The sequence below is a fragment of the Microchirus variegatus genome, assembly GCF_963457635.1.
Source record: "Microchirus variegatus genome assembly, chromosome: 6".
In the NCBI taxonomy this organism is placed as follows: Eukaryota; Metazoa; Chordata; class Actinopteri; order Pleuronectiformes; family Soleidae; genus Microchirus; species Microchirus variegatus.
In genome coordinates this window covers 2,451,061-2,468,768 of record NC_139807.1, presented here as the reverse complement: position 1 = coordinate 2,468,768, position 17,708 = coordinate 2,451,061, and the positions used below count along the sequence as shown (strand labels likewise).

At 42.0% G+C, this 17,708-nt stretch overlaps 1 protein-coding gene across 1 annotated transcript in view; it reads left to right on the top strand.

Annotated features, from left to right (window-relative positions):
- Nucleotides 1-17,708, top strand: part of fat4 (FAT atypical cadherin 4) — a gene marked incomplete at both ends in the record, with an annotated part of 133,775 nt that overhangs the window by 64,694 nt on the left and 51,373 nt on the right. The window contains one exon of the mRNA XM_083890634.1: nt 9,302-9,433. Coding sequence (XP_083746760.1) covers nt 9,302-9,433 — 132 coding nt within the window. The remainder of the gene's footprint in view (nt 1-9,301; nt 9,434-17,708) is intronic.

Genomic DNA, 17,708 nt, shown 5'->3' with positions numbered 1-17,708 from the left:
AAAAATCTTGTTCTTTTTCGGCAAATATTTAAGTGCGGTTGCTCTCCCTTCCATGGTCTGCCTTCGAAGGCCGTAATTGGAGGTAATTGTGTGGAGAACAGAGTGATAAGGCAGAGTCAGACTGACAGACGGCCGACTCCTGTTCTGGTCTCCTTCCAATTTTTTAAAAAGACAAAAAAAAAACAACTAAAAAGTGAAAATACATTTCTTTCCCGACTGACTTCAAAGCATACTTTTCACAAATAGGCTAATTATTTTGTTTTTTACCTTTCATCTTTGCGAGAAGTGGAAAAATGCTTTTGTTTTGATGTTCTCCTAACCTTTTAATCCACGGATGCAGAAACACGCCGGCGTTTTTTAAATAATAATAATAATGATAATAATAATAATAATAATGATGGGGGCTCTGGTAATTTTTTTTTTCGCGACGACGGCTTTGAATTTGAGGAGGAAGGAGCGGCGCTAAAATCACGCCCTCACCTCCATTAGCTCCGGCTCTGATCTTGGGTGTCGAGGTCTAATTAAAGCTTCCGTGTTCCCGGGGTAAAGAAGAGGTGGGTGAAGAGTTACTAACCCTGTTTAGAGCGAAGAAGAAGAAGAAGAAGAGTTTGTGTCCAGATACGAGGTCAAAGTTGTTCAAAAGTTTTGGGGTCGCTTAGAAATGTCCTTATTTTTCAATGAATATAACATGAAATGAATCAGAAATACACTCTTTACATTGTTAATGTGGACTATTCTGGCTGCATCCTCCACTCACGTCTGTTTAAATGAAGTAAACAGGAGGAACATCTTCCTTTGCAATTTTCACCTACGTTTAAAAATCTCAGGCCTCCAGTGATCAGGAGGCCCAATCACCCTAACCCCAATCCTAACCCTAAATTTGGGGTTTGCTTAGGAATGTCCTTATTTTTGAAGTAGAAGCACTTATTTTCAATGAATATAACATTAAATTAGTGTTCTAATGGTTCATTGTGTTTGCTAATGGCGTTGGAAGGCTATTGGATGATTAGAAAACCCTTGTGCAATGACGTCAGCGCAGCTGAATACGTCATTATTTCTAATCTTATCAATGTCTTGATTCATTTTGCAACTCTTTCGATGAACAAAAGTGTGACTTTTAATGGAAAACCTCAAAAAAATTGGATAGCCTAACCCTAACCCCAACCCCAACCCTAATCCCAACCCTAATCCCAACCCTAATCCCAACCCCAACCCTAACCCCAACCCCAACCCTAACCCTAACCCACTGCTGAAAATAAACCCGACATATTCCGATATACACCAACCGGTATCTTTATTTTTTAAAAAAAGATACACGGGACACCTAATAGAGCTGTAGCGTGGTCTTCTGGTGCTGTAGACCATCTACTTCAAGGTCCTATCATGGTCTTTTCTATCATTTTGGAACCAGTGTGGGCGTTCTCATCGGGCCTCAGGCATCAACAACGCATTTTAACTGGATATTTTCCCTCTTTTTTTAGACCATGTCCAGTAGACGAGCAGCAGTTTTCTGAAATTACTCGGACCGTACCATCTGGCGCCGACGACCACGCTGATGTTCAAAGTCACTTAAATCGCCTTTTTTGTGCTCACTTTTGAACTTCACGACTCTGTCCGCCACGTGCCAGAAAAAAAATACATTTAAATGCACCAACCTATTCATTTTGCAACTAAAAGTTTTGACTTTTAATGGAAAACCTCGAAAAAAAAAAGATTGGATAGGTGACCCCAAACTTTTGAACGGTGCTGCATATCGAGGGGGAAACCTCCGCTTTGGCAAAGGGTTTGCAGAGGGAGGGAGGCGAAGGCGAGCAGGGGCTTTTGCTGCAGACAAACAATCTTTTAACAGTTGGTGAAGTGGTCCACTGAGAGGACAGTGATCCCCTTTATGAAAACCACTTGTCCAACCCCGTCTCCCCCCCACACCCCCTCCCCCCCCGCCTCAGTGTCGGTTACACAAGGCCAAGGTGCTTTGTGATTGTTTGCAGGCTCTGCCGTTTTGTTTCGTCTGTCTCCTTCTCTTAATCACTCCTTTCTCATTTCCACGGCGCTGCAGCGGCAGAGACTCGATCCTCGTATCCTGACTTCACTCTCGCCGAGTGCATTGCGGTTTTGGCCGGCGTCCAAGTTTTTCTTCTTTTTTTACCGGGCACATCCTCATTCTCCCTGGCGCGCACTTTCGTCCAGAGTCTGATGACTTTGCGGTCGGAAGACGAATTACTCCGCGGGGCCGTTGTTTGACAGTTCAAGGCAGAAAAAGGCTTTTTTCGGTTACATGTGTTAAAGAAGAAGAAGAAGAGAGATCAGTTTGACCTTGTCGTGATTATTTAGCCGACTTTTTCCTTGCGTGGCCAAAGAGAGGGGCATTACCGGCGTCCTTCACCCGCAGGACCCCGCCGACGTTCTCGAGACTCCATAAATCTGGGGCTAAGAGTCGATGACGTTTCTGCCTAAACAACCTCAAGGAGAGAAGGGAAGTGATGATGAAGTGAAGCCGTGGCCTTTGTTCGCTTGTCTTTCAGTCAGAGCACGGCACTCTAAGCGCCTCGGTAGAGTCCGACGCAGCAGCGCATTCGTCAGACGTGCATACGGTTTTCAGATCAGGGCGAAAAAGAAAACACAGACGCTCAGTAATCCTTTCCCCAACGATGAGAGGATGACAGTTTTTCCCTTCGCACAACACGGCGGAGCTCCGAAATAGAGCAGGAACGTTGGCTCCAGGTTTGGTTTTCCAGTATGCGGAGAATTCAGAAACCTCTGGAAAGTTCTGATCCTTTTGTCGAAGCGAGTTGTGGTCGCTAAGATGTCCCGACTGAACCTGCATATGGGTGCGGTTCTTTGAAGGGTTTCTCTGGGAACTCGGATGACGACGACTCCACTGCAACGCAGAAAAGTCGCATCCTTTGAATTTTTCCCTGCCCTCTGTCACGATCCCCGGGGGCTAAGCCGCGGCAGCCGTCGCCTCCCGTCAGCGTCAAAGAGCGCCGCCCTCGTCTGTTAGCGAGGCGATAGAGCGGCATAACCTCAGATAACCATCATGTCGGAGCGTAAACAAACACCCGCATTATACCTCAGATTAGATCAGTCGGGCTTATTTATTCATCACACATGAACGGAATCAGCACAGTCTTTTGTTGCTGAAAGGGTTTTTTTTTTGAGGCATTACAAAAATTCCCTTTGTGCAATTTAATTGTCCGGTTTTTTTTTTTTAGTGCCAAACGCTTGAGTAATTCCTTTTATAAAAAGTTTATGTGTCTGGCTCTGGCTCCATGATGAAGTGTTATATTTGGAATTGATTTGTAATCCCCGGGTTTTTTTTTTTTTTTTTTTCGTCGGGGGCTCACGTGGATGATGCAAAGTGGAACCGTTCAATCTCGGAGTTCCAGGCGTAACGAGAGCTGGAAGCCGGCGCTTCCCTCAGCCCTTGACCCCGGCTCGTCAGCAGCATCTAATGAGACATTTAATCATTTTTTCAAAATGATTGTTTCCTGCAGGAGACGCACCCTGCTCCAGTTTTTTCTTTTTTTTTTACGACGCGATGAGCTCAACGCTAACAGGCCAACTGTTGCATCAGTTGCACTCGGAGGTCAAGATCTGTTTTGTAGGGGAGGGGGGGAGAAGCGTTTTTCTGTGCGCTAATGATGTGAATGAATTTTTTTTTTAGCCTGCTTACTCAGAGGTTTGGTTTGGTGTTCAGCATGCACTGAATTACTCATCTGTAAATGCAAACCATCGCTCGCTCAATTAATCAGATTCTCTACCGGTTATTAAAAACAACTGAGGCTGTAACTGACAAAATATGTGCGCGGCAGCCTATGTGGAATAATGTGCTGGAATATAATACATCACTCCCCCCGTCTGCGTGTGTCTGTGGAGCGTTTGGCAGGAGTTGCTCCGTGTGGGGAACTGTGGTCGAAACGGCAAAAAGGTTGTTTTGCTGTCAGTGATACAGGTGAAGCTTTTACCTTCAGTCAAAACCACAAGCCCTGGCGTCTCCTCCTCTTCCTCCTCCTCACAGTGGTGGTTTGGAGTATGCATTTATGCATATAAAGTTTGGACTCGAGCTGCAACTAACGATTATTTTCTCGATTAATCGATGAATTGTTGGGTCAAAATTTAAAAAAAAACACGTTGGGTCAGTGTTTGTCAAACCTGGAAATGACGATGTTCTCGAGTGTCTTGTTTTTGTCCACGAACCAAAATGATTCAGTTTTAATGATTTCTTTGTTTATGTGGCGCAAAGAAACAAAGACAATATTCACGTTTAAGAAGCTAAAACAATCAAAAATCGTTTGATTTAATGATGAAAAAAAACTTCAATCCGATTATAGATTATCAAAATAGTTGACGATTAATTTAGCAATCGATGAATCGTTTCGGCTCTAGTTTGGACTATACAATTTTTTGCTGTTGTCCATCAAAAGAGTTGCAAAATGAATAAAAAATACAGTCAAGACATTGACAAGATTAGAAATAATGATTTTTATTTAAAATAATCAACTTTGCTTTCGTCAAAGAACCAGCGAAACTGTTTTCAGCTGTGCTAACATCATCGCACAAGGGTTTTCAAGGGTTTTCTAATCATCCAAGAATAGTTGTTTACCACATTAACAATGTATAGAGTGTATTTCTGATTCATTTGATGTTATATTAACTGAACATAAAAAGTGCTTTTCCTTAAAAAATAAGGACATTTCTAAGTGAGCCCAAACTTTTGAACGGTAGTGTATGTTCTTTTATTTTTTACTGGATTTCGTCTTTGCGTTAAAAAAAAGGCTCTTTGGTGGTCTTTGTGAAAGCAAAGGTTCTTGGTTTTAAAGCAGTTACACACTTATACAAACATTCTTGTGGACAGTGCATTTAAATTTAAGCCAAAAACTCTTTCTTCGTGCTACAAACTGGACCTTTAAACGTGAAGTAGCTTGAAGTAAAAAAAAACCCTGCAAACTGACCTGCTGCTGCTTCACATCTCCCAGCTTTTATACCTTGGCTTCTGATTGAGAACATGTGTGCAGACATCATCGTTAGCACCTGTGTCTCAGAGCAAGAAGGTCCCATGGTTTGAATTCCAGTTCACTTTGTTCTTCCCATGTCTTCTGTAGCAGTTTTTCTCTTCCTCTGAAGGTCCAAAGACCTACTTGGACTTCTTTGGAGATCGTATAAGAATGTTAATGTCTCCGTATGTTGGCATTGTGATTAGAAATGAGCTGATTCAAATTAAAGTCAGAGAGTCAAGGTTGAGATGGTTCGGTCAGAAGAAGACCTCAGAGAAGGTTCATGCATGTTGTGAAGGAGGACATGAGGACACTTGGTCTAACAGAGCAGGACAAGAAGGTAGATGATCCGCTGTGGCGCCCTCTAAAGGGAGAAACCAAAAGGGACATTTGGGACGTTTGTCCTCTTGGAAGTTCTGATGATGATCTGTCCTCAAAAACAAAAGAGGCCAATGATCCCACAGTCAACAGACTTAGATCTTAAGGGAAACTTAAGGGTTCCACTGAGATATGTTTAGTATTCACAATAACTGGGACAGAATTTCGTCGTAAACAAGTTGTTTTTTTGAATTCCATCCACCACCGTTATTGAGGTCACTGCAGAAATCCGAAACATGTAAATATCTCCAAAGATATTCCTGTACTGATATGTAGATTCTTCTAATCTGAGTTTAAACAACCATATTATTATTCCTCCACGTATCACAGGTTGTTTTTTACCAGGTCTTTGGACAAAAACCTTCCCTCACGTTAGGTTTTTTCCCTCTTCTCCTAATCGACAGCACTCAGGAGCCGCTTGACGCGTGAATCATTCATACGTCTCTCCATAAATAATAAAATCCCGTAACCTGAAGCAGTCGTTTGGCGAAATGCAACCTTTTAACGTTGTATTACTAATGTGTTTCACCTGCGTCGACGTCTGGCTGCACCGCAGACAGGTGGACGGAGTGAGAATGCGCTCTCTCTCCTCTTCCTCCTGACCTCGCTTCCTCCTCCTCCTCCTCCTCCGAATGAAGCCCTTTGATAAACTCTGGCCCCCGTGGGAGCGTTGGTTAATGCACAAGTGCGAGCGCGAGGAGGCGTAATTATCTCTCAAAAGTGCACTTCTACCCTCATTAGCGCACTCCTCAGAAGTGGGCCTTGCATTATTTACACATCAAGGAGGGGGGGAGGGGGGGTACGATAAATATTCATTGTTTGTTGACTTTGCCTCGGTCCCTCGGCTCAGGCACAGGTCGGAGCGGAGAGGCCGCTGTCACAGAGGCTTATTTATATACGACTTCTGCGCCGCAGAGTGCCCCGCGTCACCATTTGTCTCTGTGCTTGTGTAATTTATCTGCACTCGTCTTGTTTGGACACCGACTCCAGCCTGGGTTTTTAAAAAATGGACAACATTGAGTGAATCGGCGCCCATTTTTCCCTCATAACTAACAAACAAACATATATACGACCGTTCAAAAGTTTGGGGTCACTTAGAAATTTTCCTTATTTCTGAAGGAAAAGCACTTTTTTCAATGAATATAACATTAAATTACGACTAACAATTTTAACCAACCAACCAACTATTCCAACCAATCAACCAACTATTCCAACCAACCAACCAACTATTTCAACCAACCAACCAACTATTTCAACCAACCAACTATTCCAACCAACCAACCAGCAAACCAACTTTTCCAACCAACCAACCAACCAACTATTTCAACTAACCAACCATATTCCAACCAACCAACTATTCCAACCAACCAACCAACCAACCAACTATTTCAACCAACCAACCATATTCCAACCAACCAACTATCCCAACCAACAAACTATTCCAACCAACCAACCAGCAAACCAACTTTTCCAACCAACCAACCAACCAACTATTTCAACCAACCAACCATATTCCAACCAACCAACTATTCCAACCAACCAACCAACTATTTCAACCAACCAACCATATTCCAACCAACCAGCTATCCCAACCAACCAACCAACTATTTCAACCAACCAACCAGCTATCCCAACCAACCAACTATTCCAACCAACCAACCAACTATTTCAACCAACCAACCAACTATTCCAACCAACCAACCAGCAAACCAACTTTTCCAACCAACCAACCAACTATCCCAACCAACCAACTTTTCCAATCAACTTTTTCAACCAACCATTTCAACCCAGGCCCATTTCCAGTGTTCTAATGGTACATTGTGCTAATAGCGTTAGAAGGCTATCGGATGATTAGAAAACCCTTGTAAACCCTTGTGCGATGATGTTAGCACAGCTGAAAAGTTCATTAATTGGAATAATAATCTTTATTTCTAATATTGTCAATGTCTTGACTATATTTTCTATTCATTTTGCAACTCTTTTGATTGAATTAAAGTGTAAAGTAAAAAAAAAATGTATAGGTGTCCCCAAACTTTTGAACGGTAGTGTATTATTATTCAGTTTTGTCCCTGAAGCGTTTTTTTGTTTGTTCTGGGTCATTTTTTTAAATGAGCTGGACAAAAGGAGTCGGAACTTCCTGCTTCTGTTTGTCACCGGGCAGATTTGCAGAGGACGTGTGGAGTCGGACTTTTCCTGTCACTGGCTGATATGAATAGGTCGCTGCATTCGACCCCCCCCCCTTCCACCCCTCCACCCTGACCTTGACGCCTATTGTCTTCTAACACTGTTGCCTGCTGGGAAACTCTTTTTAAAAGCTGCGTCCATTGCCTACTTGACATCTCCCCTCCGCCATCTAATAACCGCGTAGTTGGATTCTCTGTGTGTGTGTGTGTGTGTGTGTGTTTCGAGAGGTTGACGACGACGACGATGATGCCGGGCTCGGGGGAAATTACCATAATCACTGTCAACATTAATGGAGATGCGATCGCTGGAGAGAGTTTCAAACGCCCGGCTTTTCCATATTTATGGAGGCGATTAACAAGAGAGGAGAGCGCGTAGCAAAAACGTCTGTTGTGATTCGAGCGCGAGTCGTGTTTACTGGCTTTGAAATGCATATTTTTTTGGGGGGGGGTGGAGCGGATGGGGTGGAGCGGATGAGGTGGAGCGGATTGTAGTGGAAACGTATTATTACGGCATAAAAGTCTCACTCTATGCTGTAATATGTATTTATTTTTCTAATATTATAGCGCTGCTTAAGTCATTGGAAGAGTGGACACAAGTTAGCCAATAGACAACTTTGTGTTATGATGTTTGAGGTCCAGTGTGTAAGGTTTAGTGACATCTAATGGTGACACTGCGTATAACAAACGGTACTGTCTACAGCCTCTGTAAAGTAAGCCTCTTGGTACATACAAAGGCTTATTTTAAGACCTTACATATCTCGGTTTGATTATTTTTAAAGTGCACACATACCTCTACAAACCAAAGTCTACCAATAAACACCCGTAAATGTCCACTCTGGACCTTTTAAAACTGATTGAACAGTGTAATGGCCACAGAAAAATGATGTTGTACATATTTGTATTGGTCTGATATATGTTATTTCTCGCTCGGCTACAGTTAGCCACCAACGCAACAAACTAAAGGTTCTTTTTTTGGAGCTATTGAGATTTTTATCACAGATTAAATCACATTTTTAAGGCTTCAAAATGTCCATTTTTGTTTATTTTAAGCTTGAAGGGGTCAGGAAATGTCCTGTGAGTCAGTGCTTCTGCTCGTTTTCTTCCAGAATACTTAAAACTTCCAATATCTGGCAGTTATTTACAATTTACTGCAAATTAAACAGTGTTTTTCATAATTTAAAACATCAAAAACACCGCAGTTGTACATGACCGACACTTTTTTGCGTGTTAACCTCAAAATATGAACAGTATAAAACATATTTACACAAACGAGTCTTTGTCCCGATGTACAAAAACAGGCCAAAAATCGAAAGTATGTAAAGGTGAAATTAGTGTAAAAAACACTTTGGACAATTGGCAATTTCTTAGCTTTCGGAAACCTAGCTTTCCAACAACATAAACCGTTGTGTAACTATGGTAATGCAAACATGTCGTCATGGATACACTCTGTGTTAAAAGGTCACTTAGCTTAGCTTAGCTCACTTAGCTAGCTAGTTTTGACCTAACAAAGTGTATCATTCCTGTGATTTGACCTTGAAGTGCCAGCTTTGTTCTCAATAAATGACTAAATTAGACAAGATTTAACAGTTTTCTGCACCTTTAAGCCTTTGTGGAATCAGAGAACGCTAAGTTTCCACTCACGGCGCAGCTTCTCTGTGAATCACGTGCTAACAGCTGTAGCAGGGCCTCAGTTTTACGGAAACTGTGGTGTTTATTCTTCTTCTTCTTCTACTACTTCCTCTGCAGGTGGAGATCACGCTGCAGGACGTCAACGACAACCCGCCCGTTTTCCCCAACGACATCCTCGACGTGACCATCGAGGAGAACGTCGGCGACGGCTTCAAGATAATGCAGCTAACGGCCACCGACGCAGACGAGGTGAAGCTTCTGTTCCGTCTCGCCGTGTTTTTTTTTCTTTACGTCTCCGTGCCAGTTTTCCACTCCGCTGCTGTCAGAGAAGTCGACCTGGGAGCGATTTGAATTAAAAAGTATGCTCTCCGGGTGTTTTATTGTATCACAATACAGTAGATAAAAAAATGCTTGATACCTGAAAAGTCAACATTTTCTGTAAATTGCAGATATTCAAGGCAGGAAACGTGGAAAAGTTATCACAAAAGAGTGAGGAAATGAGTAGAATACATGTTATTGACTATATATTTATTTCAAAATAAAATAGAATCTACCAAATAGTTGAACAAACCAGTCAAAATTGACGAGAAAAACACATTATTTACGCAGATAACACAATTACGGACTAAGGAGATAGTGAAGACACAAGGAAAACCAGATTTTAGGTACTTAATAAACTCATCTGATAAAGTGTACACTCCAGGACGGATTCAGAATACGTTCGTCACTTTTTTTTGGTGTTTTTTGTGTCGCTTTTCTCCCGCACCAAACCCCATTGAGAAAACACAATTCTACAAACTCAATTTGTAAATTCACATTTCTTATCTGATAAATTCGGCTTCTAAAATCCTGTGTTCGGATTCACCTCGGCGACACAAACTGACCAAACGAGACAGCGGTCGCGCAGCAGCTCGTGTCCGCGTGAGCTAAAAAAACGCTCATTTTCTCTATGGGATTTGGTGCAGGAGAGTGAGAGCTTAAGTTTCCAGGTTTCTGGAGCTAAAATTGCTTTAAATCAATTTTTTTTTAAAGAGAATTGAATCAGAATTGTCATTTTCTATCTTGTGTGTTGATGTAACCTGACAAACACACACACACACACTCTTGTACTTGCTGCATACTGAGGACTGGGTTGCTGACAAAGTGAGGACCAGCAAAAAAAAAAATTGGTCCAAAATTTGACAAAAAAAAATTGACCCAAAATTTGACAAAAAAAGTCAAACTATACTATGTCGTCCAAAAATTAAAAAAAAATTTGGTCAAAAATTTGAAAAAAAAAATGTTGTCCAAAATTTGAAGAAAAAAAAGATTTGGTCCAAATTTTGAAAAAAAAAATTGCGTCCAAATTTTTGAAAAAAAAAATTGGTCCAAAATTTGACAAAAAAAAATTGACCCAAAATTTGACAAAAAAAGTCAACTATGTCGTCCAAAAATTTAAAAAAAATTAGAAAAAAAAAATGTGGTCCAAAATTTGAAAAAAAAAAATTTGGTCCAAAATTTGAAGAAAAAAAAATTTGGTCCAAATTTTGAAAAAAAACAATTGGTCCAAAATTTGACAAAAAAAATTTGACCCAAAATTTGACAAAAAAAGTCATACTATTCTATGTCGTCCAAAAATTTAAAAAAAATTAGAAAAAAAAAATTTGGTCCAACATTTGAAAAAAAAAATTTGGTCCAAATTTTGAAAAAAAAAATGTAATACTATTACTAAAAGTAATAGTATTAGTATAGTATTATATTAGTATAGTATACTATACTATGTCGTCCAAAATTTGAATTTCTTTTTTGACAAAATAGTATAGTATGAGTATGAGTATAGCATGTTATAGCAACCTAAGGAAGTGATTTCAAAGAAAACAAAGTGAGGACCGGCCAAAATGTCCTCACTCCATAAAAAAGACCTCACTTTGTTGGCTAAAAACCCTCACTGGTCCTCAGTATGCCGCAAGTACAAGAACACACACACACACACACACACACACACACACACACACACACAGCTCAGTGGTCAGTGATTGATTCTGTTGGCCTGCTCCTCCTGACAGTCCATAATAGTTCACATTACATCACGAGCATCACACCGGATTAGTAAAAAGCTCCATCTTTTAGCTGCTTTTTTTTATATACACACAGGATACGGACATTAAATCCTGTAGTGAGAAGAAATCTCAGGCCCTCACTTTTTGTTTTCTGTGAGAAAAGAACCAAAAAGTCTAAGATTGAGCGTAAAGCTCAGACCTGGAGATCAGGTCAGTCTCTGCAGCCGAGGGATTTTAGGGACACGATTTAATTGTTTTAAGCACCAAACGCTCGCCCGCTTTGATCTTGAAAGGCTTCACATATGGTATGAAAATCAAAACGCCGCCGCTGGTCACTTTTTCCCCCTCACAAAGCCTGCGGTCTGTGAAGCGGAACTCCAGTTTCTCTCGCTCTGTATGTTGAAAATTAGACATTATTTTTATTTGCAGATGCAAAAATAAGGATGTAGAAGTCTTTCAACTCCCAGAATCCCCGGCGTGTTTCACAAATTCCAGCTTTTTACTCCGAGCCAGATACGAAAAAAAAAAGTCCTCCCTTTGCCCACATCCTTAACGCGGAAAACGTAAGTCGCGCTGACACCAGAGCGCACGGAACGCATTGGAGCCGCCGCTGCTGTTACTTTGGAAAGAGCCACACGTGTGTGAGCAGCCAAGCTGTCGGCCAGCTGACAGAAGGGCCCCCGAATTCAGACATCACAGTGATCCCCGGGTTCACTTTAACAATGCTTACATGTGCGATTCATGTGAGAGAGAGAGGGGGGGGGGGAATTAAAAACGCTGTTTTAGACGCTTTTTTTTTTTTTGCTGCCCAGGAAATGGTTGCATTTTTAAAAAAAAATGGTTTTGTCTAAAGAAAATGTTTCTCGGCCTCATTTAAAAGAAACTACGCTGCCCTTTGGAAACGACTGCCACTGTGTTTTATTGCAAGTCTGACCTTATGTGGAAAAAAACACGCTTTTAATGAAGAAAAAAGTGGAACAATGGGTGTTTTAGCAGCAGCATGTGTGTGTGTGTGTGTGTGTGTGTGTGTGTGAGAGAGTAATGTGTTCCAGAGCCACTTTATTAGGTACACCTGCATAAAGAACACATGACGTCAGAATGTGGCTGTTTCCTGCACTGTGACTGTGAATTTATAGTAATATTTTTCCATTTGAATCCGACTATGAATAATATACAGTTTATATTCAACATGCTCAAATTTTGCAATTGGCCACACGTCGTTCACAAACCCCCAGAATTTCACATCTGGGATATCGGGTTCTAAGTAAGAGGAGTCGTGCGATTGGCTGAATAATGATTTGATTTGAGGCAAAAAACTTGAGGGCTGGTTTTGCTTGTCCTTGACATTCAGTGAAAGTTTGGTGCTGTGAATCAAATTCATAGCATTCTGATTCTAGCATGTATAATTCGAAAGTGTTTTACTCTTTTTAACCTCAAGAAATAGGAGTGAAAATGAGAAAAATGGCAATTTAAAGAGAGAGAAATCTTGCGTTTACAAATTCTGGTTCCAAAAATGGTAGAAAATAACAGCTCATGAATGTAGAAAATGTCAAAACGTGTGACGTAAGACGTGTCGTTACGCATCCTGTACCTAATAAAGTGGCCTGCGAGCGTATAATTACCAGGCGTGTTGTTGATGCTGTGGCTTAGGTTGAACTGCCTCGAACTTAAAGCCGCTTGTTTTTGAAATTTTGGGCAAATTATAAGCGTTAATGCAGCTAACGGCGCTAAAGGAGCTAACAGCGCTGAAGGAGCTAATGCAGCTAACAGAGCTAACTGGGAAATGGTGCCTGGACTCTGGTGCCGCGGCACGTAAACGCGGCAGGCGTTAAAGTTGACGCCATTAGCGTGCCTAGCACTAGCGCGTTAACATGTCTAGCACTAGTTGTTGAATGTATTATTTGAACGTTTTAATGCTCTTTTTAAGCTCAAGAAAAAAATAAGTGAAAAGGGAAATTTAATGAAAATTTAAATTTAAAAAAATTTCAACAAATTCTGCTTGAAAAATTATATATATATATATATATAAAACACGACCACAAATGAATGCAGAAAACGTCAAACGTGTGACGTAGACGTGTCATTCTGCGCCCAATGAAGTGGCCTGTTTCTGCCGTTAAAGGAGCTAACGCAGCTAATGCAGCTAACGGCGCTAAAGGAGCTAACAGCGCTGAAGGAGCTAATGCAGCTAACAGAGCTAACTGGGAAACGGTGCCTGGACTCTGGCGCCGCGGCACGTAAACATAACACGACGTCAGGCGCGTTTTTTTTCCGACTGTCAGTCTGCATGGAAACGAAACAGGCGTTAAAGTTGACGCCGTTAGCGTGCCTAGCACTAGCGCGTTAACATGTCTAGCACTAGTTGTCGAATGTATAATTTGAACGTTTTAATGCTCTTTTTAACCTCAAGAAAATTGAAATTTAATGAAAATTGAAATTTAAAAAAATTTCAACAAATTCTGCTTGAAAAATTATATATATATATATATAAATCATGACCACAAATGAATGCATAAAACGTCAAACGTGTGACGTAGACGTGTCATTCTGCGCCCAATAAAGCGACCTGTTTCTGCCGCGATCGTGTACCGGCTTTATCTTAAAGCTGGCTTGTTTTTCGGCCGTCTGTGTTGTGATTGGCTCGCTCGACCCTCTGCTGCTGCTGCTGCTGCTGCTGCGTACAGGAAGCTCGCTCCCTGCCAGGCGCTGTCTGCTTCACACCTCTCTCTCGCTTCTCATAGGAACCGCTCGCCTCCCGCTCATCTGCTAAACGAGTTTCCTTCTGCGGCTGCAGTCGGCTTCAGACTCTGAAACGCTGCGGTTTAATTGGTCGTCTTTTTTTTTTTTTTTTTCCCTCCGTCTCCTTCCCCCCAACAAGCCATTGTGTCTTTGGAGAGTTGTAAAAAAAAGTCGTCCGACTCTCGAGTGGAGGTCAAGAGGGCGACCGTGTGAGTGAGTCTGCGGGACTCGACGTTAATTACGTATTTTAGTAGAACGACGGGGAGGCCAGAGGAGAAATGAGTGCATTAAAACAATGTGTGTGTAAATGCTTAAGCATCATTTCATAATGTGTGTGTGCAGACCCCCCCCCCCCCCTCCTCCTCCTCCACCCCTTCCTTGCTTGGCTTTTGAACCCTATCAGAAAATTAATTGGCAAACCTGCGGGTGTTGGGTTTCCGGACTGTGGCCCAGGTGGCTGATGGGATTGCCAGATCTGGAGAACTCCGATTGACGACAGCAGGGTCCCGAGATGAGCAGAGTCTCACTCTAACTCAACTGTATTTAACTTTTACAGTTAGTTTTTCTTATAAAACGTGGACAAAACTCTATGTATCAGTAGATTAACACTTATTTTCATACTCGTATACGTGCTGAATTGACGGTAAATAGGTTTCCTGGGTGTTACGTGCTAGCTACAAACAAGTAGTAAACACAAGGTTGATTTTAACCTCGCGCTGGGCACGGTAACGGCGTTAGCGGCAGACGTTTACGTAACTCCCGATTGTTAAAATGAGTCTCTAAAGTAACGCTAAACTTTAAAAACAGAGGCACACTTACGCAGTACACAGGTACGCTGGTTATTTGTAGCGCTGCTCCAGTTTGACTGTAGGCACGCTAGCGGCGGTAAAGGAGCTAACGCAGCTAACGGAGCTAACTGGTAAATGGTGTCTGGACTCTGGTGCCGCGGCAGGTAAACATAACGTAGGTAAACATATTTGTAGCGCTGCTCCAGTTTGACTGTAGGCACGCTAACGGCGGTAAAGGAGCTAACGCAGCTAACGGAGCTAACTGGTTAAACGGTGTCTGGACTCTGGTGCCGCGGCAGGTAAACAAAACGTAGGTAAACATATTTGTAGCGCTGCTCCAGTTTGACTGTAGGCACGATAACGGCGGTAAAGGAGCTAACGCAGTTAACGGAGCTAACTGGTTAAACGGTGTCTGGACTCTGGTGCTGCGGCAGGTAAACAAAACGTAGGTAAACATATTTGTAGCGCTGCTCCAGTTTGACTGTAGGCACGCTAACGGCGGTAAAGGAGCTAACGCAGCTAACGGAGCTAACTGGTTAAACGGTGTCTGGACTCTGGTGCCGTGGCAGGTAAACATAACGTAGGTAAACATATTTGTAGCGCTGCTCCAGTTTGACTGTAGGCACGCTAACGGCGGTAAAGGAGTTAACGCAGCTTACGGAGCTAACTGGTTAAACGGTGTCTGGACTCTGGTGCCGCGGCAGGTAAACATAACGTAGGTAAACATATTTGTAGCGCTGCTCCAGTTTGACTGTAGGCACGCTAACGGCGGTAAAGGAGCTAACGCAGTTAACGGAGCTAACTGGTTAAACGGTGTCTGGACTCCGGTGCCGCGGCAGGTAAACATAACGTCATGGAAAAGGCGCCATGCGTTAACGTTGACGCCATTAACGCGTTAACGTGCCTAGCACTAGTTTTTTGATCGTACAATTTGAACAGACAGCTGCAGTTTGACTGTAGGCGCGCTAACCGGCGCTAAAGGCGCAAACGCAGCTAACGGAGCTAACTGGTAAACGGGCGGCACGCAACCATGACGTCAAGCACGTCTATTTTCGGCCAGTCGTCACGCGTTAATGTGCGCTAACGGCGGTTAACCAGTGCTAATTTTAACTCTTGCTAGCAAAGAAATTGCTCGGAGAATTTTGAATTAGGGCCCGAAAAAACACAAAGAAAGAGCACAAAGTGTGAGAAAACCTATTGTTACTTCTTGTGATTATTATTACGTAATACTCACACCCCCGTGGCTCTATAGCGCCCCCCAAAGTGCGTTTATGAAATTTGTGGGAATTTATTGGATTTCCATGACATTTTGTCCAGGTTAGAGGTCTTTAGGAAACTCAAATATGACTTTTTTTTCATGTTTACTACAACCTCAGTGTGCTTGCTATTGATTGATGATATATTAAGTGTTTTTTTTTTTTTTAAATACAGTTTATTTAAGATAAAGATGAAGTGACTGTAATCGTCGATTCACAGACGCAGCAGCAGCAGATTCTCTCTCTCGCTACAGAAGCCTCTTCTTTGTCCTGACGAGATCAAAAAGCATCACAGTGGAGAAAAAAATATGACAACATAGACATAAAGAGTCTCTTTTAGAGATCTGCTCTTAACCGAGTGAAACCAGAGCCGTCTGACGCTCCGTTTCACTGAATCGCTGCTGAAAAGCCGCCCCGACATCGAGACGACGGTCGTCTGATCTCTCGTTGTAGCCGCGGCACAAATACAAATGTCAGGCTCTGTCGACACAGTCGTTCACATTGTCACATCGCTTTTCAGTCTTCAGCCTTTTTCTAACCCCCCCGAAGCCTCGGAAGCCTCACGCGAACGCTTCCCTGTCCTTTAGCCTATGAATACATGAATATTATGTCATTTTTTGGATCCTTATCTTTCCGATATGTCACGTTAAACCAATTCCGTGGCATAAATTAAAGGTGCATTATGTAATAAATCTAAAGCAACTGGCCATAAAATCCTCCTAATATGTCACAGAGACTCAGGAATAATGTTCATATAACAAACTGAACTCACCAACAACAACAGTACAGACAAAATATTTAAATTAATTAAAAAAAAATATTTTGCAGACTGCAAATCATGTTTATGTTTTGAAATCATGTTTTGGCATGTGGCGCCACCTACCGCCGTCTACCAATCATTGCAGTCAGTAGAGTCTCAGCTGCCGAGCAACCATGGGTTGCCAGTTACGTCAGAAAATGAAACCTAAAAGACCTTAAGGTATTTTGAATTTGAATGTAGTAACTGTTTTTGGCCACATTCTTACATATGGCACCTTTAACCTTTTTTTTTTCAATATCTTGTCAAAAAAAAGCAAACTTTAGACTTTTACATCTTCGTATTCAGTCTCTTACGTTAATGTACATATGTTGAACTTCCATTAATGAAATATATGGCGACTGTGGCTCAGTGGGAGAGCGAGTCATCTTTCGACTTGAAGGTTGTGGGTTCGATTCATTTGATGTGAATGGGTATGAAAGTGTGAGTGAATGGGTGTGAATGGGTGAATGGGAACTGTAGTGTAAAGCAGCTTTGAGTGGTCATCAAGACTGGAAAAGCGCTATATAAATACAACACCATTTACCATATGCGGCTATGAGGTAAAAACACACTTGTTGATATACTTTATTGATCCTTTTACGTGACTTTTAACTTGATTTTTGTGCAGCCGTGCCGTTTTTGTCGCGGGCGTAATTGCTTTGCGTCGACTCTGCCGCTTTGATTTGATTTTGTCGTGTCGTTTTTGAAGCGACGAGGTTTCCCTTTGTGCGGCGTCTCTCTCTCTTTTATCTGTGTGTGAAAGGTGAGGAGTGAAAGAGTTCCATTCATGCGAGAATAATAAAGGTGGTTTGATCTGGAGGAGACGCGAGACACGAGAACATGTGCTGAGCAATCTGATTTCCCCGACTAGACGCAGCTGCTTTGATGCTACGTTGTGCTCTG